The sequence below is a fragment of the Tauraco erythrolophus genome, chromosome 21 (assembly GCF_009769465.1).
Source record: "Tauraco erythrolophus isolate bTauEry1 chromosome 21, bTauEry1.pri, whole genome shotgun sequence".
Lineage (NCBI taxonomy): Eukaryota > Metazoa > Chordata > Aves > Musophagiformes > Musophagidae > Tauraco > Tauraco erythrolophus.
Genome location: NC_141485.1, coordinates 11851763 through 11879444, shown reverse-complemented (window position 1 = coordinate 11879444; position 27682 = coordinate 11851763). Strand labels below are relative to the sequence as shown.

At 42.2% G+C, this 27682-nt stretch overlaps 1 protein-coding gene across 7 annotated transcripts in view; it reads left to right on the top strand.

The window, feature by feature from the left end:
- Positions 1-27682, top strand: part of CUX1 (cut like homeobox 1) — a 358862-nt gene that overhangs the window by 52478 nt on the left and 278702 nt on the right. For 6 of the 7 annotated variants that reach the window (XM_086624373.1, XM_086624374.1, XM_086624372.1 and 3 more), the window contains exon 2: positions 2290-2400. The exons of the other annotated variant lie outside the window; for it this stretch is intronic. In XM_086624373.1, coding sequence (XP_086480499.1) covers positions 2290-2400 — 111 coding nt within the window. The remainder of the gene's footprint in view (positions 1-2289; positions 2401-27682) is intronic. 7 annotated transcript variants of the gene reach the window in all.

Sequence of the window (27682 nt, the reverse complement as noted above, 5' to 3'; positions counted from 1 at the left end):
TGATTTGTGTTTGCTTTGCTTTGCTTTAAATGTGTGCTTCCTTTTTAAATATAGTTTTCCAAGTTGCTGGCTGTACCAGATTGTTTATATTTTTTAAAAGCCTTCTGCTTAGCCGTTATATTGCTCTTTATAGTACTGCTTAACCACATTGGTTTCTGTTGCTCTTTTTTCTTGCATAAACTTAGCTGGGATGAATTTCAAATGTGGTTTATCCAACTGTTAAGTATTTCCCACTTTTCTGCAATAGATTTCACATATGTTACAGAATTCCAAACCAAGATCTGGTGGACATATTGCCCTGTTTTTTTTCCTCAAAGTCAGAAATAGAGAGGTTTTTTAAGCATTACAGTGACAATATTTAGGTCACTGGCTCCAGCATGCTGCCTGGCTTCAAATCCATTTGTCATATTTAGCTTATTTCCAAGGATTAAGATAACTAATGTCCATATATTTATTAGGGAAAAAAAAAAGTTTGCCTGTCTTAGTTTTGTGGGAGAAAAAATAAAGGGAGAAAAGAGTGTTGATCCTTTTGAGTTGAAAACTGCAGAAGGCTTTTTTTCCCCCTCCAGAGGTCAAACTGTACAGTCATGTAAAACACATGTACAGCCATCCAGTCGTTCAAAGTTACAGGATTTAGCCGTACAAAAATGGAACTACCAAACTGGAATTAGGCTCTACCACAGGGTATCTAGAAAAAATATCAGGGCCTGAATTACCTTTAACTTTTTACCTGCTCGTCCTGTACGTTCTTTTTTTAAACTTGCAGAACAGAGGTTTTCACAGGTGTCCCATAGCTACCTGCTGTCTGTGGAGATTTCTAACACCTCTGCAAAAACAGGAAGAGGCACATCTTTTGTTTTCCCATTTTGTTTCCCCTTCCTGGGTGCCCAGTTCCACTGGGAAGCATATAGGACCCAGTGCACAGTAAAGTTTTTATGCTAACCATCTAGTAGTAAGCGAATCTGCTTTACTTTTACTGTGGTTTTTGTGTGTGGTGGTGTCAAGAGATGACCTGGTCAGTGACTTGACCAACTACTGGGGATCTGGAATTAGACCCACCAGGAGGACCCAGGCTTGGTTTTCCAGTCTGGTCCGAGTTGTTGAGTTACAAAGAGACGCCGGTGGCGTGGCTGTGTGGAACTGGCAGGTTGTCTGGTGGAGGTTACTGGGGCTTTTGCATGCAGGTCGGAGGCTTGTTGGCAGAGTGATGTGATGAAGACAGCCGCAGAGGAAACCTGCTTTGTGTCGTGCTCTAGCACGTTGTTCTCACTTTTTATGAACTTCTTTCTCATAGCCAGGTTTTTCTCCGTTCGAATTAGTAAGAGGGGAAAGCAGTGCCAAATTCCTTTTATGAATTCTTGGTTGTGACTCCGAGCGACTTGGGGAATGATGTACGCAGCTGAGTGGAGGGTTTAGCCTTTATTGTTTTCATGTTACGTGGAAATACTGCAGAAAAGGAATAAACTGGCATGGAAGATGGAGTGTTGTTGGTTTATGTGCTGATAAGTGACCCGTTCAATCTATTATGGTGACATTTGGAAGCGCAGCACCGAGTGAAGAAACCGGGGTGGGGATACAACCCTTGGACAAAGCTGTAGTCTGTAGTTCAGCCTGGTAGAAGCTGTTGGAAGATAATGTGACATTCATCAAATTATTAAAAAAAGACATGTTTTGGGGAGGAAACGGGGATTTCTGCTGTTAATTTGAGAGGCATAGGTTCCTATAGTAGGAAAAAGTAATTTTGTATTCAAATAAGGAAAGACTCAAATGGAAGAAGAGCGTTGCAGTGGCAGTATACAATTAGATACAGTATGTCATTTGAAATTAAAAGTGACTGAAGCATAACCAGTCTAGGCTGAAGTCTGAGGTTAACCAATAGTTGAGTTAATCATAATTTTCACAGAATAACTCAAAAAGGGAAAATCTAGTATCTTTAAAAAGCAGGCAGTTGAAAATAAACCTGGCTTAAATGTCTCTAAGATCTGTAATCTTCACTGGATTTGGGAAATTATTTGGAGGTGTGTATTGCATGCCACTGCTGCTATCCTGTGGAATATTGTGGTGGAGCCCTGAATGCTTTTGAGAAAAATGTTGCTATTTTGGTTGCAAGATGGAAGAAAAAACATTAAGGGGATCCAACTTCTGGAAACTTGGTGCTTTGTTCTGTACTGCTGTGTAATCCGTCTGTCTCGATATTCCAAGTGACATGATGTGCATTTGAGCTTTTGGTTTTGTTTCTGTGAGAAAAAGAGCTCTAATGGTAGTTGCTTGTTTTGTTTTTCTGGACAGAGAGAGCTCGATGCCACAGCAACAATATTGGCCAACCGGCAAGATGAAAGTGAGCAGTCCAGGAAAAAACTTATTGAGCAAAGTCGCGAGTTCAAGAAAAACACTCCAGAGGTAAGGAGAAAAGCTGTCCCAGTCTGTCGAGTTTCTTGCAGAAGTGTATGATGTTAGACCTGCTTAAGTGGTTTTTCTCTCTTAAGGGTTTGTTTCCATGATTTCCTCATATGTGTGGCTAAGGCCACCATCTTAACTGAGACTGCTTATCTTTGGCTTTCTCGTCAGACAGTTTTTGCATTCTGTAAATAATGAAATCTGAATTGATGTTTTTAGAGGAAGTATGAACATTAGCCTTCAAACAGGCTTGCTTTAAATTTTGTAATGTGTAAAACCTGGAGAACTGAAAAAAAAAAATTTCTTCTTCACTAATCCAAACTCTCTTAGCACTTGGATGTAAAAAGTGACATTTTGCTGCCTAAATAAAGCTGTATCAAGGGCATAACTTCAAAAATGCTCGTTTTCCCATCAAAAATCAAGTTAAGTTTTGCTGTTGATTTCACTGGAAACGCGACAAGGTCAGTGCTGGGCGCTTTAGAAAACTCCCTGGCAGGACGTGCACCGCAGGCAGCACGTGGGGCGAGAGGTGTCAGGACCGGTGGCAGGCAAACCTCGGGAAGGTGAATAAGGCGTGTAGGAAGCTGGGAGTATTTCCACTCTTCCATGCTCATGTTAGCATGTGCAGAGTGTGTGTCTGTGTACATGTATCCATAACCATATAGGAAATACATAGAAACTAATGTTATTAGCTGTAATGAATGCATAGCAGTGTATATGGGGCTGGTTTGTCTGGGGTGGGTGTTTTCCCCCCATGATTGCCAGCAGTCTGTTCCCCCAGGAACGTTCTAGGGTTTCAAAGCCTGTTCCAGATAACGGCGATACACAAGTGTCGGTTCCTTCCAAGTATCTTCCTGGGAGAGAAGCAGCAGGCAGCTCTTCTAACCTTTACTGCTGCTTCTCAAGTAGCAGATGCTGCTTTGCTCCCTGTGGGTGCAGAGGGAGAGATGCTGGAGGAGCCTGACCTGGAGAGGGAATATCGGAGCAGGAGTGACTGATAGGGGCGGGGGATTGTTTAGCTGATGCCCTGAGGAGGCTTTGTGGGGCAGAAATCCATTCTCTGTGCATGAAAAAAAGAGAAAATTTGGGGAGTGCAGCTTTGAAAGAACAGAGATTTTAAAGAGCGAATGCAGTAGCTCTGAGAGTGAGTCGATTCCCTTTGCAGAGGAGCACGAACTAGGGAGATGAAGAGGAGGGAGAGAAGTGAAAGTACATGGAGGGTATAGGAAACTGTACAAAATCCAGAAAATAAATAGACTTCTGGGGCCACATTTTAAAATTGTTTCCTAGAAGCTGAAGTTCATTCTATGAGACTGAACTTGAGTTTCCTGCTGCCTTCCTTTTTTTTTCCTACAAGGAAAATGACAGATTCTCCAACGTGTGACTGTTGCTGCCAGCTCCCAGCTGATAGCATGTTTACGGATTTGCTGCAGGATGATATCTTTTGGCCAATTTTATTTTTATGGAGCAGAAGGTTACTGTGGTGGGGAAAAAAAAAAAAGCCCCGAACACTGCACTTTCAAGTGAGAGGGCCTCGGTAACCCGGTGGGAGTTGATGTGCAGAGGAAGATTATATACTCTGCCTAGTTACTTCAAGAGATACAGTGGGAACACAATATGCAATTAGTTCTTTCCAGTGAGCAAGATAGGGAAGTTAAATCATTTGATGGTAAGGTTTTAAGTACAATTTTACAAAATATAATTCTGTAGCCACTATTCTCTTGCAAAATATTATATGGAAGGTGTTTTATTCATTTAAGGACTAGATTCAAAATAATGGCTCTGAACATCCCCAGTGTTTGGGGAAATTTGGATCTGTGCTAGATTCTATGTCCTGATCTTTTGCCCTGGGGCTCCTCTGAAACACGTTGCTTTATAAGCTTGCATGGATTTTTTATATTCTTTCTTTCTCTGCCTTCTCTGCTCTGATGTTCTTTCTGCAGCTTTGTTTCTGAGCAGCAACACAACCTGACTCCTCCTTTCTCTGACAGAATTAAAAAATGAAAATGGGATCAAAGAATTAGAAGAAAGTACCAAACCCGCAGTGGTAGCCAGCTGGAACGGGCTCGCTGTGCAGTGGTTGCTCCCAGAGGCATGGGGGACGTAGCTGAATGTAGAAGGTCTGACAGGGCCACCCTCTCCCAGGCAGTGTCCAGCTGTCCTCGCTGGAAAACTGCACTGGTGTTCCTCTTCATGGAAACGTTTCAGCTTGGGCACTGTGTTGGCCTTCAGCTGTTCTCTGCGCTCTCCCACATTGAGAGTCTGTGAATAGTACTCAGAGCTTACGCAGTTTTGGGAGACAGCTGACAATTACAAGGCAGGATTGTAACTATTCGACCTGATTTTCTTCCAAAACTGCAACTTTGTCTGAAAACCTATCCATTATGGTGAAAACATCCTCGAGGTGGACAGGAAAAGCAGAGTGAGCCACTGGCATTTCCAAACCGATAGGTTTATGTTGCTGAAACATCAGGCGTGTTCTTTTTAATGACAAAAAGGAGTTCTGTAGTAGACCAGCTGGCTGAGTTTATTCTTTTGTTTCTTTTTACTTTAAAAAATGTAACAGATCTATTTGGGTCAATTCTGCCTTCCGTGCAAATTATCAAATTGCTGCAAAAGAAATAATATTTTCGTGTTTATAGGAATGACTCTAGGGCTTGTGGTATTTAAAAAAGTTAAAATACGATTTCTGACGCAGACTGGGAGATGACTCTGGGAAGAAGTGTCTCATGTTTGGGAATCTTATGAGAACAGAAAATTTGGTGGTGGTTGTTACATACAGAAACTTTTGGAAAAAGTTCTTAATTCCTGTTATTCCAAAAATACTTTGAGCAGCTACTGCAGAAGGTTGAGACTGGTCAGGAGATTACTTGAAGTGTCAATTTTACATGACTGTTACTTGGAAGACATCTCAAAATTTATCTTGTGAATTGCCACCCTATGTCAGATGATTATTTTCTTACAGTGATAATTCCTGAACTATTGTGACTAATCGTGATACTTTTTGGGTATTTTAAGCTCTGTGATTGGACTAATTCATTGTGTCCTCATATGCTGATTCTGATGTGAATAATCAAATGTTTGAATGACCATCTTTAAGAATTTTTTTTTTTTAGTCTCTAAATCATTTCAGTTGCACTTTGCCTTCCATTTTTACCCAGATTCCTGGTTGAGTAACTGCTTTTACTTACCTGTTTCTGTTTTAGACATTGAAAAGCTTAGCTAATACTTCCAGCGGTGCATACTTCTAAGCTGGTCAACAACAGTGAAAAATATCAGAAAACAAATAACTAAATAATACTTATTGTTAGTTTCTAATGTGAGAGAATGAGCTCTGAACAATCAGGCAGATGTCCTGCGCCTGCATGGAACATGTATTTGTATATGGGAGTTTATTTACCCTGTGAGCTTCTTTCTTTGGTCACCGTTTGGGTTTTTCCTGGTGGTGAGTTGAGCTGATGACTCCTCGCTGCCGCTGCCCTTGGCTGGTTCTGGGTTGCCAATGTGCTCTACTGGTGAGATTTCGGAAGTCAAGATTCCCTTTAAATGCTCCGTCGACACCGGTGTTTTGTGCCTCCCACGGGCTCGTGTGCTCACGCCGTTGGTGCAGCCACTTCCAACGTGTTTACACTGTTTGTGCCGCTTCACGCGGCCGGTTCTGTGCTGCCTCGGTTCGTCTCCGAGGGACGTTCTCTGCCTGCGGAGAACCTGGCCGTCGTTGTTGCCCTTGTCGCCCAACCTATTGCCATCGTCCCCGTCCTGCTCGGTTACGTTTCTGCAGTGCCACTGCTGCAAAGGAGAAAGGAAGATGAGCCCATAGAATTGTTTTGTTACAGAACTAAAGTTTCATTCATGATCTTACGTATTAGGGTGATGCACATTTTAACATCCATGGGGTTTTTTAAAGAGAAAAAACAACCCAAAACACATTATAATTGCCAGTGATAACTAACTAAAGGAAATGAACGCAGTTATTATGCAAGGGCTCAATTTTTTTAAATTTAAAATTCTTGAATTCTTAGTCTCCAGTGTTTCTGGATCATTCTATTGAATTATCCAGTCTCTAAAGCAAAAGATAATCAAATCAAGCTTTAAAAAAAGGAATATTAATTCTGCTGGTTGAATTAGTTCTTGAAATGAGAGGGGTATTTTTCTAATTGTTGGTGGTGAATTGTGGTTGATTCCTAACAACTTTGCACAGTCAACTTTGGTCTAGCCTGTGTAGCAAAGTGAAAATAATAACATGCCTGGAAAAACTGCTGAAAATGTACACAGCCTGTTTGAAAATAGTTGATGCTCTCAGTGTCTGTGTACATAGGGGTGAATATTGATTTGCTGCCATCTAGAGCTGGGTTGTTCTACTTTTTTTTTTTTTTTAAATTCACTTGTGTGTGGATGATCCTTCCTCCCCTTCACCAAGAACATACAGGAATCCTGTGAATTTTGAGTCCTGCCTATGGAAGAATATACATGACATATTTATGTAAAATTTAGCTAGCACAATACAATTAAATGCAGTTAAAACAATGAGGCTTTGAGAAACGTGGTCTAGTGGAAGGTATCCCTGCCCATGGCACGGGGCTTGGAACTAGGTGGTCTTGAAGGTCACTTCCAACCCAAACCATTCTGTGATAAGATTCTATGTGTCAGTGCATGGTAGGGAATAAAAAAATGCCACCTTCCTGTGCATTTCCTGACTTATTACTTAAAGATTATTTCAGGGAAAAGACAAGGAAGAGAAATGCTGCTCAGTTTCTCCCTTTCTTCTCTTTTCCTGTGACTTTGAAAAGGAGATTTATAAGAGATTTTTGTTACGAAGAAACGAATTTGCAATGAAACAATTTGTTCAAAAGAATATTTTCTATCAATTTGTGTGACTCAAATGCAATTATCAATGTTTGTTTAACACTATTATAAAATTGTTTTGTATCTTTAAGAATCTTCATGTATTTAAAACCTTAGCAGAATGCTAGATGCATAGGATACTTCCTTATGGAGTTAAAACATCACCATTTCCTTCCATAAAAAACCCAAAAATAATAAGGGCAGAGATATTATAACTTATCTTGCAGGTTTGGAAGAAAGATTAATACCTCTCCTTCAGGATAATGACATTTAGGTCCCATGTCCTCCCTTTCAGTGTTTTTATTGAATATTACCGTTCTCTGAAGAGGTTCTGTTTGCAAGGTAAATGATGTTTATGGTAAGTTCTCACCAACAATGAAGGGCTGGTGGGGAACGTGATGCTCAAGGACAGCCTTGGCTGCAGTGATCATGAAATGGTAGAATTCAAGATACTTAGAGAAGCAAGGAGGGTGCATAGCAGGCTCACTACCCTGGGTTTCAGGAGAGCAGACTTTGGCCTCTTCAAGGATCTCCTCACTAGAGTACAATGGGACGAGGCCCTGCAGGGAAGAGGGGCACAAGAAAGCTGGTTAATATTCAAGGATCACCTCCTCCAAGCTCAGGAGTGGTGCATCCCAACAAAGGGAAAGTCAGGTAGGAACACCAGGAGGCCCGCATGGATGAACAAGGAGCTCCTGGACCAACTCGGGCACAAAAAGAAGGCCTACAGAGGGTGGAAGCAAGGACAGGTAGCCTGGGAAGAATACAGAGCAATTGTCTGAGCAACCAGAGATCAGGTTAGGAAAGCCAAAGCCCTGATAGAGTTAAATCTGGCCAGGGACATCAAGGGTAACAAGAAAAACTTCTATAGATATGTCAGTGATAAAAAGAGATCTAGGGAAGATGTAGGCCCTCTCCAGAAGGAAATGGAGGACCTGGCTACCCAGGATATGGAGAAGGCTGAGATTCTCAATGACTTCTTTGCCTCAGTCTTCACTGGCAAGAGCTCCAGCTGCACAGCCCAGTCCCAGAAGGCAAAGGCAGGGACTGGGAGAATGAAGAACCGCCCACTGTAGGAGAAGATCAGGTCCAAGACCATCTAAAGAACCTGAAGGTGGACAAGTCCATGGGACCAGGTGAGATGCATTCGCGGGTCCTGAGGGAACTGGCAGATGAAGTTGCTAAGCCACTATCCATCATATTTCAGAAGTCATGGCAATCTGGTGAAGTTCCCAATGACTGGAAAAGGGGAAACATAGCCCCCATCTTTAAAAAGGGGAAAAAAGTAGACCCAGGGAACTACAGGCCAGTCAGTCTCACCTCTGTGCCCGGCAAGATCATGGAGCAGATCCTCCTGACGACTATGCTAAGGCACATAGAAAATAAGGAGGTGATTGGTGACAGCCAACTGTCGTGGTTTTAGGCTGATCCAGCAACTAAAACTCACACAGTCCCTCCTTCTCCAATAAAGTAGAGAGGAGAGGAAAAAAAAACCAAAAGGACTGAGGATTGAGGCAAGAACAGAGGGAGCACCCACCAACCATGGTCCTGGGCAAAACAGGCAGCGCTTTTCTCAAAGCAAAACAGTTTATTAATGATTACTTAGAAGGACAAAGGGAAATAAAAAAACGATTACTTGAGAGGACAGAAAGAAACAAAACCAGATCTTAAAACCGACACCTTCCCCCCCCCCACCTTCCTTTTCCTCCCGGCTCTACCTCCTCCCCCCAGCAGCACAGGGGGCAGGGACTGGGGGAGTGCAGGTCAGTTCATTCCATGCTGTTACTGCTGCTTCTTTCTTAAAGGAGAAGGAGTCCTTACACCCTTTTCCCCTGCTCCAATGGATCCCCTACCCACGAGGAAAAAAATCCACAAATTTCTCCAACGTGAGTCCAGCCCACTGGAAACAATCCTTCCCCACAGATTGCTCCGGTGTGGGCTATACCACAGTCTCGGGTACTTAGGGAGCTGTAGCCACTCGCTCCGGCGTGGGTCGTCACGAAGACTCCAGATGCCTTTCTGCCTTGTCGTGCCCCCAACACGACCATCCTCGGGCTCAGGCATCTTCTCCCCACGGGCTGCGAGTGGGTCGCTGCTCCACCGAGGCCGTCCTGGTTGCAGGGGGGCAGCCTGCTATCTCACCATCAGCCGCAGGGGAAACTCGGCTCCGGCACACCTCCTCCCGCTCCATCCTCACTGACCTGCTGTCGATGCAGCTGTTTCTCTCAGATCTCAGTCCTCTCCAGGTGAACTCAGCCCAGTGGGCACCCTGGGAGTGGGGTGCCCCTGAGTTCCCCAGCTGGCTCCGCCGCCGCCATTCTCCGTGGGCGGCGCCGGCCCGACGCAGGCAGCCGCCCGGCCGGGAGCCAGGGAGCGGGGGGCAGTGCCCTCCTCCCTTCTCTGGTCGATCCTGGGCGAAGCACCTTTTCCGGTTCCCTTGTCCTGACTTAAATAGGGCAATTCGCAGAGGCGCCCTATTGGCTCAACCCCGAGGGGGATGGCAGTCTGATCCGGTGGCCAGAACTAAGCCTAACCCGGATCCAAAACCGGGGAGGTCGCAGGGAGCAAAATCCCTCTCCTGCCACCAGAACCACCCCCCCCTCCACATCAAACCATGACACCAACATGGCTTCACTAAGGGCAAATCCTGCCTGACTAATCTGGTGGCCTTCTATGATGAGGTTACAGCATTGATGGATAGGGGAAGAGCAACTGACATCATCTACCTGGACTTATCCAAAGCATTTGATACCGTCCCACATGACATCCTTGTCTCTAAACTGGAAAGACATGGTTTTGATGGATGGACCACTCGGTGGATAAGGAATTGGCTGGATGGTCGCACTCAAAGAGTTGTGGTCAACGGTTCAATGTCCACGTGGAGGCCAGTGACGAGTGGTGTTCCTCAGGGGTCAGTACTGGGGCCAGTGCTGTTTAACATCTTTGTTGGAGACATGGACAGTGGGATCGAGTGCACCCTCAGCAAGTTTGCAGATGACACCAAGCTGTGTGGTGTTGTGGACACGCTGGAGGGAAGGGATGCCATCCAGAGGGACCCTGACAGGCGAGATGGGCCTGTGAGAACCTCATGAAATTCAACAAGGCCAAGTGCAAGGTCCTGCATGTGGGTCGGGGCAATCCCAAGCACAAGTACAGGCTGGGCGGAGAATGGTTTGAGAGCAGCCCTGAGGAAAAGGACTTGGGAGTGCTGGTGGGTGAGAAGCTCAACATGAGCCGGCACCGTGCGCTGGCAGCCCAGAAAGCCACCCGTGTCCTGGGCTGCATGCAAAGCAGCATGGCCAGCAGGTCGAGGGAAGTGATTCTGCCCCTCTGCTCTGCTTTTGTGAGACCCCACCTGGAATACTGTGTTCAGGTCTGGAGTCCCCAACACAAGAAGGACATGGAGCTACTGGAACGAGTCCAGAGGAGGCCACGAAGATGATGTGAGGGCTGGAGCACCTTTGCTATGGAGACAGGCTGAGAGAGTTGGGGCTGTTCAGCCTGGAGAAGAGAAGGCTCCGGGGTGATCTTATAGCAGCCTTCCAGTGCCTAAAGGGGGCTACAGGAAAGCTGGAGAGGGGCTTTTTACAAGGGTGTGTAGTGACAGGACAAGGGGCAATGGATTTAAACTGAAAGAGGGCAGATTTAGATTACATATAAGGAAGAAATTCTTTACATTGAGGGTGGTGAGGTACTGGAACAGGTTTCCCAGAGAAGCTGTGGCTGCCCCATCCCTGGAGGTGTTCAAGGCCAGGTTGGATGAGGCTTTGGGCAACCTGGTGTAGTGGAGGGTTTCCCTGCCCATGGCAGGGTGGTTGGAACTAGATGGTCTCTGAGGTCCCTTCCAACTCAAACCATTCCATGATTATAAGTTGTACTACATGGACTTGTTGTTTCAAAAGCTAAATGAAGTAGTATATTATTATGATGTGACTTTTTGCAGAGAAGTAATATAATATTGCTCCATGTCTTAGAATGTAATCTGAAAACTAGTCTTGTAGAGTCAGTTAGGTTAAATCAGATCAAACCTTATCCTGGAGGTCCCTTATTCATGAGTTCTCAATAATTTTGTTGTCATTATTTAATGCATATTTGACTTTAGCATATTGTAGTTGTTAATAGGAAAAACATTAGTGTTCTGACATGGTTTTCTATATTATGATCTCTCGTTGCCTTTTCACTTTATTGGAAGTGAAGGAACAGTACAAGAATTATCATTCACAGTTGTATTTTTCCAGGATTCTCATAAATCTGACCTCCATTTTTCTGCACGTTGACCATTCTCACCACTATAATTACTAGCCATTATTATTTTTTTTTTTTTTTAAATTGTCTTTATTTCACAAAACGCGCAGCCAGAGTCTCTGGCAGATGGCATCTCCCCTGCTGTTTGCTGTGCACGCATTGTTTGGTGCTCGCAGTGATTCTTGCTAGAGCTCAGTGCATTGAGCAGTGGAACATCCAAGCCAGGAATGAATCTTTTTAATACATAAGCCTTTACCTGGTGTACCTGCCTAACTTTCCTGCGTTGCAATATAGCTGTGACTGTTCCCCCCCCTCTCCTAATCACTGGGTCAGTTCGTTGGCTGAACTGGCATCCTTGGTTCAGTAAAACTTCGGTTCTGGTTTGTTTTCCTAAAGCAGCAATTTTGCTTTTCTCAGCGGGGAAGAGATGGCAGCAAAGGGGGTAGGTGGGCAGCGACTGTTGGGTTGCAGAACTGGTGGAATTTATTATGAGATAACAGGACTGGGGAAGGTCCTGTTACAAAATGAGGCCATAGTTTGGGGATTATTGGTATGTAGGGTTTCACGGATGGCTGTGTAGCTGTGCAATAGCATTCATTAAAGGTCTGAGATCCAGGAAAATAATTCCCTTGACCTGCAGAAGTAATGACCATGCATTATGTGTTACTAGGCAGAGAAGTTTAAAGTGAAGCATTTTTCTGAAACCGCATGGTCCAGGACACTTTGAGTTACTGTGTCTGTCTCCATTTTCTTTAAAAATATCCTTAAATAAATTTTCTACAACACATTTACCTCAAAACTTTTTATAAAGCTGAGAATATATGGGTGATTACTTTATTCAAGAGTTCCAAAAATATTCAAGAGACACACATCTGCTTCAACTGAGCATGTTAGAGTAGTTGAAGAAGTTAATTACTGTGAAGTCACTTGCTCTTAGTAATTTAGATTTATTTCATTTAAGCATTTTTCTGGTTAAACATGCCTGACAGATGAAGAATGCGTTTTTCTTCTAGCAACATCAGTCGCAGGCATTAGATTTCAGTCATGTCAGGGGTGCAGAGAAGGAGAATAGGACTGTGGTTTACAAAAGGACATACTTGTAAGCAAATATTTATAGATTAATCTCTCTTGTTAAACATTTGATGCTACTGTGAATTTCTCCTTTCACTAAGAATGAAACAATGCAAAGCAAATAGTTCGTTTTTTCTCAAGCTGCACTTGCCTTTGCTTGAACTTTCCAGCGTTGACCCATTTGGAAGGTGGCCAGAGCCAGCAGCCTGAGGTAGGGGGAAGGTTGGGGAGTGGAGGTCTAAAAGTGGGGAACTTTTTCAAGGTCAGAACTCAAAGGAAAAAACTTGATCTTAGAGGGCATTTGTCATCCTTCCTCCTGAAGAATGGCTGTAGTTTAAATAAATGTGCATTAAGACTAATAACGTGATTTACTGAATGCATCATTGCCTGTTTTAAGGGAAGATATTTCTGTTTATTTGGCTGAAATAGCTGAGATTTTTCTCACTGTGGTACCAACAATTAACTGCCTTCGTTACGTTCTGTGTTATGCCTCTTACAAAGGTAAGTGTAGAATTTATGTGTAGATCACACAAAGGAAAGACTGAGTGCTCTCAAAGCAAGTCTGAAGCTCAGTTCCTAAATTTGCTTTGAGCCGTTCCAACAATAGTTTGACTTATTTTCAAGATTCAACTTATAAAAATAACAGGGAAGCAAGATACCTGCTCTTCCTTCCTGTGTGTATTTACCAAAAGAAGAAAGAATTAAACATCTTCAATTAGTACTTTTCCTTTTCACTTTGTGAACAAGTATACCGTAAACCTGCTTCGGTTCGTCCGCCGGACCACCTCAAAGCCATTCAGGTGTAATTAAAGGAACATGTTGTTCTCATTAAAATTGTTACGTTGTCATGAATAGCTCTTTTAATAAAAGTTGCCAGTTACGAGAGATTCTCTTCATTGCTTTGACAGTGGATAAGTGAAAAGTTGGATCTGCTTGAAATAAAGGCAGAAATGATTAATATGTTGAGTGAAAATGCTCACAAACAAAACGACTAGGTTATAGGTTATAGTTGTAAGTTGTTTTTTTTTTTTTATTAAAAAAAACCCACAAATATCCTAACTGCTCTTTTATGGTCAATTTTGGATGAAGTCTTGAGGTAAATTTTTAAGGGGAGAAATGTTTGTAAAATGCTCTTAAAACCTAGTATGTTTTGCTTGCTAAAAAAACCCCACACAACCCACAAACAAAAAAAAAACACCCCCAAAAAAACAACAAAGGAAAGAAAAAGGCAAGCTTCCTGGTAACCATTTTTAAGTCAATTTAATGACACATGAGAATTAGAGCAGTTGAGAGTCATTTTTATTTTAGAATTCTTTTTGCATTAACACATCTGCAGTGTTGATGAATATATGGAAAAATGAAATTGTGCTTCTATCCTGCCGTGTCTCCAATGTGACAATAAATCAACTTTTTTTCCTTTTAGAATGTCTGGCCTAGTAATTTATGTTTGCATAACCCATTACTAAATTCATAGTAGGTGTTTTAGTTGGCAGGCACAATTCCAGGGATTCAGTGGACCTATTTTAATACTGAGCTTTTGTTACTGTTCATAATTATGTGTAGAAATATATGTATTTTCTTAATTATAAAAAATAGCTTGCTTTAGCTTTGGATCTACTCTTACTTTCTCAACACAAATTGTGCTTTAAAGCTTTGAAAGAATCAGTGCATTTTAGAAATGGGTTTACCAGGTTGGTTTTTTCCATTTTTGAAAAAACTCAACACCAAAAAAGTAGTAAAGTGTGAAAAGTAAAGTTGTGATGCAGCCCTGGTGCTATTTATAATTTTGGAGGATTCTTTTATTTTATACTCAAGTTGTAAATATTTAGGCCAGCATCAAGACAGTATGCAAATAAAAGAAGTTTTATTAATAACCATTATCTGGACCCTGGTAATAAATATGTATGACTCACATAGGAATAAACCCACCCAATAAATATAAAAGCCATACAGAACCATTAACAATTTTTAATGGACTTGCAGATGGAATAATTTAATGCGACTGTAGTTACTCAGGTTCCAACTCCTGTAACTATTTCTCATCTGCTTGAAAGCTTTCATCTGAAATACATTGCTACCATTCATGATTCCACCTTGTCTCTGTTTAAAACCATAAAACTGTGGTTTCACAATTTTCGAAGCGCTAATGCTTATTTATGGCTGCAGTTGTGCGTTTTTTAACTGACTTCTTTAAAAAAAGGAAGTTTTTATGGGAGCAGCAGCACTAGTGCAGTGTTGAGCAGTGGAGATGGGGCTGACTGGTGCGCTGAGTTGGAAATTAGCTTTAGGCATGTGCTTTGCTGGTCTGGGATGCTGCCGGTGACACAGGAGTTCCACACGTGCCGGGTCCTACAGCAGATCGTACAGACCCGTGCACCTGGGGGATCAGTTCATTCATTGTGACTCCTAAAGACTGAAGCTGTAAGGACCGGTGTGAGCACATGCCCTTCTGCCCAAAGAATAGTTTTGCATGTTTTCTTGTGATTCTCTGAAAAACAGGTGGCAATGAAAAATACCTGCTGCCTCAGTTCCCGAGCGAGAGCGGCCGGGTGTGCTGAATGGGCTCGTGTGGGTGCAGCAGCACCATGTCTTGTGCTTCTGCTGTGGTTTTCCAAATGTTTTGTTTCCCGCTGGGTGAATAACGGTGCTTTGAAGCATTTCAAAGTGTATGTCGGGTTCATGGGTTTGTCGTGGGGAGGGACCTTTTAATGGGCAGGGTGTCACGAAAGAAATTCTTGAGTACAGCCTGAATGCTGATAAATGAGCTGTTCTGTGAGAAGAGAGATTTGTAAACATTCTGGGGTTTTAGAAGCTCATTTTAAACCAAAGCTTTCATTTAGTGCAAGATAGTGCTGGGAGTGCTTTTAAAAAATGCCCACATGTGTTAAGGCTTCTCAGTCCCGTTTGTCAGAAGTGATCTGAGCACTGAAGGGCTGAGCTCGTGCGCACTTTCAGTGCACTTTAGGGCATGTCTACACCTGCAGTGTAGCTTTGCTAAGTCTGCTGGTATGACCATGGGCTTCAAACGCGGCTTAATGTGTTCCCTGGCTGCTTCCCTTGGCTGTCAGACGCGTGCGGCTTCCTTTCAAGCTACCTGGCTGAGCGTGGCTTTGGGATCTGTGTGGTGCCGCATCTCTGAAGGCTTCATCAGGCAAATTAACCTGCTGCCGATTGTCCCCTTTGCCTCTTGCTCCTGCTGATGAGCAGCTGAAGAACTGGAGCAGGCAAATAAGCACTAGGTTTGTGGTGCAAACAAGAAGCTAGAGGTGAGCTTGGGGCTGCAATCACCTGCACCTTGGTGGGATCCAGGTTACCCAACATCACTGCAGTGACCATCGGAATACCTATCGCTTGGCGATCTTGACAGGCTCTCCATTGCTCCCAGTGCAAGGGCTTTCTTGGGGGTCAGCTGAAGTTGCTCGGATCAAGATGTGTACATCGTTCTGGCACTTTGCAGCAACCCAGTCTTGCTTTCTAGCAAAAAGCAGCTGGGCGGTTGGTTCTTGTGAGTGGACAAAGGTCTGGATGATGGGCAGTGTCTGTGGGCAGTTCTTATACTGCTTCTGCAAGAAGGGAAGGAAGAAAAACGCTCAGATTCTTGAAATGCATTTCTCTTCCGTATTAAAAATAGAGACAAAACGCATTTCTAGCTTAAAAGGAAGAATCGACAACAGTACAAGTTAATTCTGCTTTGGCACGCTTTCTCACCACGCTGTGCCCTCGGGGGACGTTTCACAGCACAGAGCAGCTGATGTCCCACCGGAGCAGAGTCCATCTCCAGCCTGACTGCAGACCTGATGGGAAGGGATGCTGCTGAGATCAGTGATATCAATCACGTGAATGCCGAAATGCGGCTCAGAGTTAAGAGTTGAATGTGGACAACAGCACGCTGTGGCGTGCGATGCTGCCCGAGCGTGTTACGCCTTTAGACCATGTCATCTTACTGTGAACAGCAGCCTTGCCCACACTGCACTTGGGTCATCCGTGTGGTTAAAATAAGGGAAGAAATGAAGTGCTGCTTAGGAAAGGGAAGACATTTTTGGTCCAAAAAAAAAAAAAAGAGCTGGTTGAAGAAGTTCTTCAATTAATGCTTGGTAAAGCAATAAGCCAGTTTAAAATGTACTTTCAGTTACAGGAAAATGCATAAATTAAGCTCACCTGTTGAGAGGATTATCTCTGCTAAACACACTCATTTTACACGAGACCAAAGTAGATCCTTAAAAAATTAATGCTGAAATAGGTTTACAGCCGATAGAGAGATTTCCTTCAGACCTGTTTTGTGATATGCTCATCTGCTTTTTCAGGAATTTTAAGCATTGAAGAAATGAAGTCAAAGCTGCTGCTTGTCTTTGAAATGGATGCCTCTTTGATAAGCCTCTGATCTCCGTACCTGGAGTTGTAGCAGCAGATTCAAACACTGATTGTAAAATTGGGAGACTAAAATGTAGCCACGACAGCTTCAAACACTCTGTCTCTCTGTCAGATTCAATGCACAGGACATTGCCAGGAGTTAAAACGATGCAAAATTAAAGTAGCCTACTAAATTTACCTGCCATGGAGAATCCACAAAAGAGCTGCCACTTCTAATCCTCAACTTCGTTTCAAATTATTATTTTTTCAAATTAGACTCCCTGATCTCTTCAGCTCAAGCCGTTGTACAGATTTGAAAAGCTGTCTCTTCTTGTCAGATCACTGGTTTAATAATAATAATATCTTACGTTTATATAGTCCTTTTCATCCTGCAGCTTCCCAAAGCGCTTTACAAGCTTTATATATACAAAATCGTGCAACCACCTCTTGGGTGGCTGGTGCTAGTCACGGAGAAGTGGCTGGCAGCTTGTTACCCTCACCTTCCTCGTTCGCTTAAAAGCGTCAGGGAAAAGTAGAAGGCTCGGAGATGATCCCAGTTCATCCCAAGGGGATGGCGCCTTCATCTCCTGCGACTGGGAGACAGAACCAGTGTAGGGATGTTCTGTCCACCCCAAAACTGAGACACAGTAAAGAAGAACTATCCCTGCAGCCTTGCAACCCCAATGCTAGTTTTGTTTTGTGATTATTTTTTTATTTCAGTGTACTCGTAGTCTGAAAAATAACCTCAGTGTCTGGAATCTGGGGGAGCAAGAGGAGTGACTTTTCATGATTCCTTTCAAAAATGTACATGTGTAAATGCAAATAACTTGAATATAAAACAGTTATTAAAAAAAACACAAACATCCAAACCTCTACCTCAGTATTCTTACTCGTCTGGTTTTGGTGGAGACTGGATCAACAGCTACTTCTAACCTGTCAGTAAAAGCGTTGCAATGGTTTCTTTAAACCTCCAGAAGCTGGGGCTGATCACACAGAAGAGATTTGTGTCCAATTAGTTCTACCTCTTGAGGTAATCAGTTCTGGAAGAAAGGAGATATCGAAGTGGGATGTGCACTGCGTGTTAGTGGAAGAGGCACAAATGAGTTGAGCCACTCTGCATCGGTTTCAGAAGGAAGAAAGGGCAAGAACACATTGGTGGAGCTTTAGACACCATTAATGTCATGAGACCAGTTTTCTGTAATGATTGATCTAGCTTCTCCCCCTCCTCCCCCCCTTTCTGTTAGTACTTCATTTTACATTTTTGTTTGGCTTTAGGTTTGACCTTTTCAAGATTGGTGATGCTGAAAGGCAAGTATATTTAAAAAAAAAAAAAAAATAAAATAAGACTCATTTGTTCCTAAACTTAAGAGCCATTGACGCATCTGAAGAACATCCCACTGTGATGTGTTCTTCTGCAATTTGGATCATGTCCAGCCTCATAACTTTTTAAAATTATCCTGAGTTTTGTGTTCTAGATACCATTTATTGTGCCCGGATTCACATCAGATAATCTTGCCGCCTTCTTCGTTTACTGTTTAGGGGTGTAGCAGATGCTGAAGAGGAAGGCACCTCATCTGCGTGAAGGGAAGGGACTTCAATGGTTGTAAATTATTGAGATCCTGCTTGTATCTGGTGATGCAACATAATCAGAATTGGTTTTACTGCTTTGGCCCCATAGGGAACCTTCTAATTTCATGTTTCTACATTTTGTCTAGTCATTGTGCAGCGATTCTTCATATCCAGCCTGTTGGTGGCATTTTGAAGAGATGTGCTGTTATACTTACCTAAAAAACTGGTATCGGAAGGCTGCAGGTCAGTGCCACAGCTCTCCTGCAGTCCGTCTGTTGATGGTCAGTCGAGAGGATACAACTTGCTCAGCAGTTTGCAGTCGTGCACTCTGTTCAGGACTTGGAGTGATTGAAAACATCCCCATGCCTTGACTTCCCGAGCAAAATCCCCCAGGGCAGGCTCACTGCCCAGAGTTGTCCTGTGCCGAGGACCTGTTTCTGACCCCTGCATCTTGCATCCTTTTCAAGTTACAGCTTTTGCTTTTATATCTGTAAATTGGATGCCTGTGACCTTCATTACATATTGCGTCCTCGCAGCCTTAGCACTGGGTTTGGGGTTTTTTCAGTTTTTCTATGGGCCATAACATCTTTGTAGGCAGGGAAAAACCAACTGGAAATCAGCTCTAGCAGTCACTTTTATATAAGTGTGTCTAAGTTGAAGGTCAGTTACTGGGACTGTCCAAATACATGACCGTGGCTTAGTGTTTCGGAGCTGCTGGTGGAGGCCGTGCAATGTGGCGTAGCATGAGAGCTCACCTTACCTATCCAAATGCTGCCTCCACCGATGGGAGGTGCACCCTTGAGCCATCAAGGTGTTGTTGTTGGCCATCAAGCCTCCTGTTGTTCCATGGAGGATGGTCGCTGATTTTGTGCTATGCCAGCTCGAAGAGAACTTTTACCTTGACATAGCACAGACACTTCCACGTCAGGCAGAGGTTGATGCTGCTGCAGGTCAACACCCTTCCTTGACCTGCGGAATTAAAAGGTGCAAAGTCTGCGTGTAGTTTCCAAAGAGTTTATTCCGTTGTCGTGTTTGAAGTCAGTGTCAGAAAGAGCTGGTGTGCAACAGCATGAGAAGATCAGCACTATGGCATATTCGTTACCCATGCTGACCACGGGTGAACAGGGCTCGTCCATCTTTCAGTTCTGTAACTACCATATCTTTATTCTCCTAGCCCCGTCTGCAGGTTTCTTAAAGGGATTACACTCCCAAGCCTGGGACTTAAAGCTAGTTTTAATGAGTTTGATGAGCCTGTGTAGCAGGCTTTCAGAGAAGCCTGTCTGTCTAAATAGCATTTTAATAGCAATTCCCTCTGCTCAGGAGATTAGCAAGCTTAATGCTTTGAGGGCTTCTTCCCCACTGGATGGTGGCACATAAAGACAAGCTCTACTGAACAGTAATATTCTTTGCCAAAAATGAGTATCTTCAGACTTAAAAGTTGCAGTTCACTGGTGTTAGAGCTGTCTTTGTTCTTTGACAGCATCAAAGTGTTGAGTGTGTAAACTAAGTGCTGTTGGATGCTCAAGTGCATCACTATAGAGTTTCACCCTGAAGTTCCTCACCGCTGTCTTTTGCGGAGGGTGCTGCTTGCGGATCTCCCATAAGTGATAATTTGCTCAAAAAAACCCCAGCCTTCAAGATTACTTATTGGAGGAAGTAATCTGCAAAAGCATATTGTTTGCTTAAATGTCTGTTGAAATTCTTTAACTGTGAGCTAGTGGAAAGGCACTCAGGTATTCTGCATATGTGTGTATATATATTTATGTATGTGTACACCCATAAAAATAGTTCTATAGATGAAACTGGTAATGGTGTCTTGGAGCAAGTGCACTACAGCATCTCTCCCATGGACATGCTTTTACAGTAAATTCTCTGTCTCAACAATAGCATTAGCACGTTTTTAGATGTGTGAATACACATCCAAAGTCTTAGAAAATAGAGTCTGATAGGAGTTTTTTCTCAGTAGTAGTTCTTCTATTGTTAGTATTGTTTTCAGTTCTGTAAAAGAGAGTGTGGGTTTTTTTCCTTGTCAATACAAGTAAAGCACAATGCTTAGATACAGCATCATCTGCAGCATTGAAGAATAAACAGATGCTTAAGTGGTGATAGCATCTATAGGTTTCTTTCTTCCTTTAGCATGAAGAGAGAATAGCTCACAAGTCCTGACTTGTTGCTGCCAAGTAGGAAAGTCTATAATTGAAAGTTTGGCATTAGTTGCATGCCCCTTTCATAAGTATTTGCTTTTACCTTGCAGGATTAAAAAAATTGGAAGTGAAACACAATCAGGTGTAAATGATGTTATATAAAATCTTATTGCCAAACCTGTACTGTTAAGAAATAAAGTATTTTTATCAAAACTAATAATTTAATTTTACTAACGTACTGACTTTTTCTTGCTCTCAGAGTAGGAAAATTGGCAATTAGTATTCAAATAACCCAGTCTTATGGAAAGATTTAGCTATTGTCAGATACGTTATAATTTATATGTTATATAAAACCTAGTGTGTTCCATGCTTTGATATTCTTCAATCTGATCTTTTCAATTTTGTGCCAGGAATTAGAATTCAATGTTGGAATTAATTAAAGTCCAGAACATTCAACAGCTACATTTGTTGACTGTGTAAGATAATAAAGGGATAACTAGTAAATATGTTGTGCTTGAAGCATCCTAGGTTTAATTCAATTGTTTAAGACCCTTGGACGCGTTAGTACTGAAGTGTCTATTAGTAAAACTTGCATGTTTTCTCTTGTGCTGACAGCTTCTGAAAGCTAAAAGATTGGCTTCTAAACGTCAGTCAGACATGGTTTCCAAATGACAAGTAGATCTATTTGTGGCTACTATACTGGTGCTCCCCTTTCCTCCCTCTTCTTGTTTAGGAACAAGTCCTGTGTTTATAGAATGGATTTTATACAATGATATACAATCAGAAGTGGTGCCAACAGCAGAATGGTATTTGTTTAATAAAAGATTGAATAAAAAGAACCTTGCTGTTTGGTCTTCAGTACATTCGCTTTATAAGCTTATAAGCATTCTGGAACCAAAATAAGAGAAAGGTATTTACATCTGTGAAAAAGAGCTGTTTCTGAGAATGGCAGTGACTTCTGTTAGATAAAAAAGAAATATTTATCTTAATATCAGTGTATGGATAAAAAAAAAAAAGATGCGTAGCGGATAAAAATCATGGCATTTATCTTTTTAAAAACAGGGTCTTGCAGGTTGGGATCTTTGGTTGGAGGCTTTCCAGAGCAGGATGACTAAGTAAGAAAAGACAACTCCCTAAGCTGCTGGGTGGAGTTCCTAGACTGGTACCAGCAAATTCCCAGAAAGGAGAACAATTGCTTCTTAATTGGAATTCTTTAATCCAAAGATTATTCACTTATCAATACTCTAAAAATATCTTAAATGGTTTCCCAGAATTCTTAAGTGTAGTTGTTTTAATCGGGATAGGTATGTTCTGCTTGTACAGTGATGGGAGCTGTGCCATGGGATGCCTTTAAGTCTTTCTTTATTATTTAGGAGCAGAAAGAGAGATGAGAGGTGAAAGAAATGGGAAATTAAACGTTTGTAGTGCAGCACTGGCTCTTGACCTGTAAGGAAAGACTGGGAAAGGTCAAAGCGGGATCTAAAAATTTCACATAAATTTTCAGGGAAAAGTGTATATTTTCCTAATATTTCCCTTTTTGTATTGTTAGACTGTGTAAAATTGCTTTTTTGTGAAGTATTCAGATAACAAACCCATACATTTTTCAGTGTAAGTAACTTGACTTTTCTCAGTAGCTCGTGTAGAGTGTTGTGTGTTCTGCTGAAGCTGTGGGTGCCAGATCTTTGTCTACAACAGGAGCTGGTGAGCCTGTGTGAAGGAGAAGCAGCAGTATGTATTGCTTTAATATTTGTGAAATGCTTTGTAGATAAACACTTTTTGGATAGAACAGCTTGTGGGAAATCTGTGTCCTTGAGATCAGTGAATCTTCATACTTGTAAAGTTTCAGCTGCATCTTTCTATTGTATTTCTCATGCATGAACTAATTAGGACGTAGTTCAGGGTAAGTTGATGAGAACACTAAAAATCAGAGCTTGTTCTCCACACAAAATCCAGTTGCTTTCTTCAAAACGCAATTCCAGGGATTTATAATTTATAGAATTTGCAATTTACCAAAAATACCAGGTGTGAAAATCCTTTTGACTGTGAAAAGCGTCGTAATGACTTTGGGGAAAGTTCCTAGTTGTATAAATTTGGTATTTTGTTGCACCAAATTTGCTGGTTTGTTTTTTGCTTTGTATTTACTGTGAAGTTTCTACGTTAAAACTGGATGTTGGATTCTTAGCCACTCACCTTGTTTCAGATCTATCCTTAGCGATGCCAGTAAAATGCTTTCTGCCCCATACCCTTTGGCACCTTCTTTTGGAGGAGATATCAGTGAATCTGTATCGTGAAAGTCCTGTTTGGACTTTCAGGACAGATTCTTCTCCTGGGACTACTTACCGCTTTGCGAACACGAGGTGTTTATTCTGGCCCTTAGGTTGGACTTGCCAATGTAGGAAGCCAAGCCGGAGGCTGCAGGAATTCCCAGGAAAAACGTCCCGCTGAGCTGTGAGAGCGAGATGCGTACCAGGAGGTGACGCTTAGCAGCGAGGGTGTTGAGCAGGGAGGAGGAGGTGGCCCCGGGATCGATGGTGCCCGTGCCGCCCAGCAGGCTTCGCATCCAGGGCGCTTCCGTGGCCGGGGAGGCGGCTACAGGAGTTGGCAGGAAAATGGTTTCGCCTTGCTGTGAAAGCGTTTTCCGTTGTTACGGTGGTATCGGAGTTACTATAAGCTGAAATTCCACTCGTTTAGTTCTGTCATCTGGCACTTTGAGAAACAGGTAGTAGCTCTTGCTCCAACTTTTGCTAATATGCCTTTCCTTTCCCTCCTTTTTCGTTGCTCAGGAGCAGGAAGGGTCAAACTCAACTTTCTAAGCACCTGTCTACAAGTAGCACTGGCATCGAAAATACATACTGTAAATGCCTGTGGGCTGAAAGTTTCATTTTTATTTGCTGACCATCAGGATATCTCGTAGTGGTAATTAACCCTTAACCTGCAGAAGATTGGAGCTCAGTACATTATCGATCACGTCACAGTGTTGAACGCTGTATAAACCAGCAGGATTTTAAAAGGCAGAGATTTCGCGTACAAGGACGTGTAATTTTCCATAGCTGGCAGGACAAGATAATACCTTCTCTCGGGGCTCGTCAGCGAGCTTGAGGAGTGCTCTGAGTACCAAGTGGACGCAAATGATCTGTTTTTCAGGGCAGAGGAGCTCTTCCTGCTGGCCTGCACCCGCGGCATCGACATCTCTCTCCATCTCTTTCCTCAACCCCTTTTGGTGCCGTGATTACGACCGATCAGATTCGTATCTTCCTGAGTCTCTTACGGGTCTAGCTGTTAATTCCTACCAGAGATTTAACGGCTCAGGGTGGGTTTTTTTTGTTGGCAAAATTAATGGTAGTGATCTCTTTCCATGGAGATAAAGTTTTAGTGTTGTTTTTGTCTGGTTGGTAGTCTGAGTAATTTTGGTGGCTTATTTATACAAGAGGTTAGTTTATATACTCCAGCTTGTACTTATTCTGGCTGTTTCTCTTAAACCCATGTAAAATAGCAAAGTAAAAGTGCACAGTAAAGGAAAAACTGGAAAAACAAACCTCTGGGTAGAATCTCTGTGCTGGTTTAAGCAGATCCGAGTGCAGTGCTGCTGAAGGAGGTGGTCTCATCCTGCACTGCCCCTGTATTCTTATTCCCTTGCTTGCAGGTAGCTTTTACATTGAACCAATTTTATTTCTCTTTGTGCTTTAAAGTTAGTTTCTTGTTTAAAGAGTGGCAAACTGATCAGTAACCCTTATGTGGGGTTTATTTGCACATGCTTGTGTAGCATGTTTCTCAAGGCTCAGATCTTGCAGGACAAACTCCCTATAAAAATTTAACAAAAGTACTTTAAGCAGAGCTCCCGTGCTGTAATGACTTCTCCCCTCGCAGCAAGGGCATAGACACTGTCTTCTATTCAGTCTTTTTTTCATCTGAGGAGACCAATTCTTCATGCTTGCATTGAAAAAAATCAGACAACCTCACAGCTTCTCCTTTCCCCTAATTTGACCCCAACTACAGAAAGTTGCCTGAAGTTCTTGCTTTTCTCGTTGACTGAAGTGAGCAGGTCCAAACAGGTCTCTTAAATTTCACCAACTGCCTTATTCTGGGTGAGCTCCATTTTATCATGTGTAAGCCTGTTATTGACCTCAAAGCTGGAAGTGCAATATTCCCCAAGTAGGGTATTCGGGAATGTTTCTCATAAAAGAATTGTCTTGAAGTGCCAGTTGATCAAACTAGACTTTTCATGGGAAGATGTTTTGATAAAGTTCTAATGGGAATGGTTGCTCCCAGACAACTCATCCAAAGGTGAAGGAAATGATCTGATATGAGTCTGGGTAGATGATCTGAGAGCTTGTGTGTAACAAGGGGGATTCAGGTCAGGATCCCTTTGCGTAAGTGATGCTGTGGAATTAAACAGGAGTCGTCCATGCCCTGCACAAATGATTTAACACTGATCTGCTGAATTAGTTTCTATTGTGAAAGCTTTTTCACTTGCAGTGCAAAGAGAGATTGTGGCTTTCAGGTGAACAGCTTGTTCACCTGAATTATAATGTATGTTGTGAAGACTTTTCCAGAAGGACATTCTAATCCTGAAAACGCAAGGACTTGCAATTAAGGCAGTCACTTTTGGTTTGTGATAGTGACAAAGCAGGCACTGGAGCATTGGCTTCCACCTTGCACTTTATGCCATTTTGGGTGACTGGGGAGAGGGTCGATCGTTTCCTTTATTCTGTTTTTAACACTGAAAGGTTTTGTCGGTAGGGAGGACTGCCCCACGTGTCTGTCTCATCGCATGCAGTAATGCTTTGCAACAAACGTGCAATGTGTAAAAGTGGTACCTTTTACATGTTGCATGGTTAAAAGTGGTTTCCCATCGCTGTCTGTCCCAGATAAAGACCCCAAAGCGACCTGCTTTGTCCTAGCCCCACACTTTGGGCGAGACTCATGGAGCAGAGACCCTGCACGCAGGATCTTTGAATCAAAGAGCAGGAACAAAGATGAAGAAATTCCAGAGCAATTAACTTGTTGTGCAATATTTAAATTATTTTTAATCATAGTTTTACCTCAAATTATAATTTAAGATATATCATGTAATCACTAGTAATACAAAATGAAAATGGAAAGGGCATGTTCTTTCTTCTGAACGTTCTCCATATAATAATCAGCTAATAACTCTGCTTTAATTCAAAAGTTCCACTTGCTCGTTTTTTAAGTTGGCAGGCTGCTTTTTAATTCTTCTGTTCTAATTTGTTGTAACATGTATGAAATACATGTGTTAATTTGAGTAAATACAGTAAAGTTAATCAAAGGAAATGATTACAGAAGGAACCCAGGAGGGTAGCTAGTTATCGCTCAGAAGGAGTTAGGTAGTTCTGCCAAATTAATTAAATACTACTAGTTAAAATCAAAGGTTAGTGATAAGAATCTTGTTGAATTTTGCATACAGGTGACTTGTTTTAATCGATGAAACGATGACCCGCTTGTTGAGCAGATCTTTTTTTGTTTCCCTGTTAAAGCCCAACAGGTTATTTATTCTTGACCATCCTGTTGTGCTTTCAACTCTGGATTTCCATATGGATTTCCCTTAATGGGACAAGCAGTGAGGTTCTTTAGCCTCTCTCTCACATAATGCTTCAAGGTTGCTCCACTGGAGGCCTGTGTGCTCATCGCATCTCTGCGTCACTGCTAAGTGTCCCCACTCTGTTAAGAGAGCTATAATTAGCTTGCAAGGATTCGGCAAAGTGCCAAGAAATCAACCCCAATTACTATATTCACGTTGTCAGTAATGCCCACTTCACAGTTCCTGCTAATTTGAAATGGCAAGTCCCAACTTCCCATAGCAAAATCACCATTTTTGTACTGTTCTTCTGTTTTCTGCTTCTTATTCAGCTATTTTGACTCCATTAAATTACTGTTGTAAAGAGAGTTACAAATCGTTTCAGAAAATTCTCATCAGGTAATTGCAGTGATACAATATAAATGTAGTAGATCCGGATTTTACAACTTATTTTTAATACAGTTTAACACAGACCAAAAGGGGAGGGGGAAGCTGTATTACTTACGCTTAACAAAACATGGTGTTTAGGATCGATCAAAACTGTGTCTGCAATTAAAAGAAGATCCTTGTATGGGGAGTTGAATCAGTACCACAATTGAGAATATGTTCAGAAACTGACTTTTTCTTCTTTTCCATCACTTTGTGTATACTACTTTTCAGATGGTTGTATTTGCTGTCCTGTCGATACCTAGTTTCTTATTTAAATCATTCATTTCTTTTTTTTTTGGCTTCTTTCAAATGGGTTTTCTCAAGCATTCCTTAATCAGAATGAAATGTTACAGGGAGTTGAGGCAAGAAATTATTAACTTAATCTACATGACAGAATCATGCATTTCAAAGTATTTTCCGATTTCAGTGCTTGTAGCGCGGGTGGCAGAGGCATAACCTTCTGTCACCTCTGGCGTTTTTCTCATCCGGAGGACGGGGTCTGCAGTTGTTAGAGGTGCTCTGAAGCACCTCGAGCGGGGTGATGGCTTCAGCAGAGGAGGTATTTCTGCCATCTGTGCTTCTGAGATCCGGCCAGGCCGATCCAATCCAGCTTTTATCCTTCAGTACTCAACAAACGTGATTATCTCTTTGCAGACTTCTTTCACACCCGTAACGAGTTCGTGGTTTGTCACCTGTTAATAATCTGATACACAGAACTGAATTAATATGCTCCCCTGTATTTCTCTGAACATTAGCTTAAGGGCTGGGTCATTGGGTAGGAAGTGTTTTATTCAGTGGCTTCATGTTCCTTAGTAGACAGTGGTTTTGACAAGAAGGTTGGTTACGTTGGTAGTTCACTGAAACACATTCACTGATGGGTTTTTATGGTTGTATCTTACCTTGAATTCCTAGGTAACATCCTTAGGAGTAATACGTGGGTTTAATTCCAGCAGAAAAAATAAATCTTGTGTTTTGATTGTAAGTTCCATTAACTACCATTAACAAAACTACCATAACTACTGTAACTACAGTGTTTTTCACTCTGCGTTCAGCCAGAGTTGAGGAATTGAGTGGACATGAAATGCCAAATTTTTAC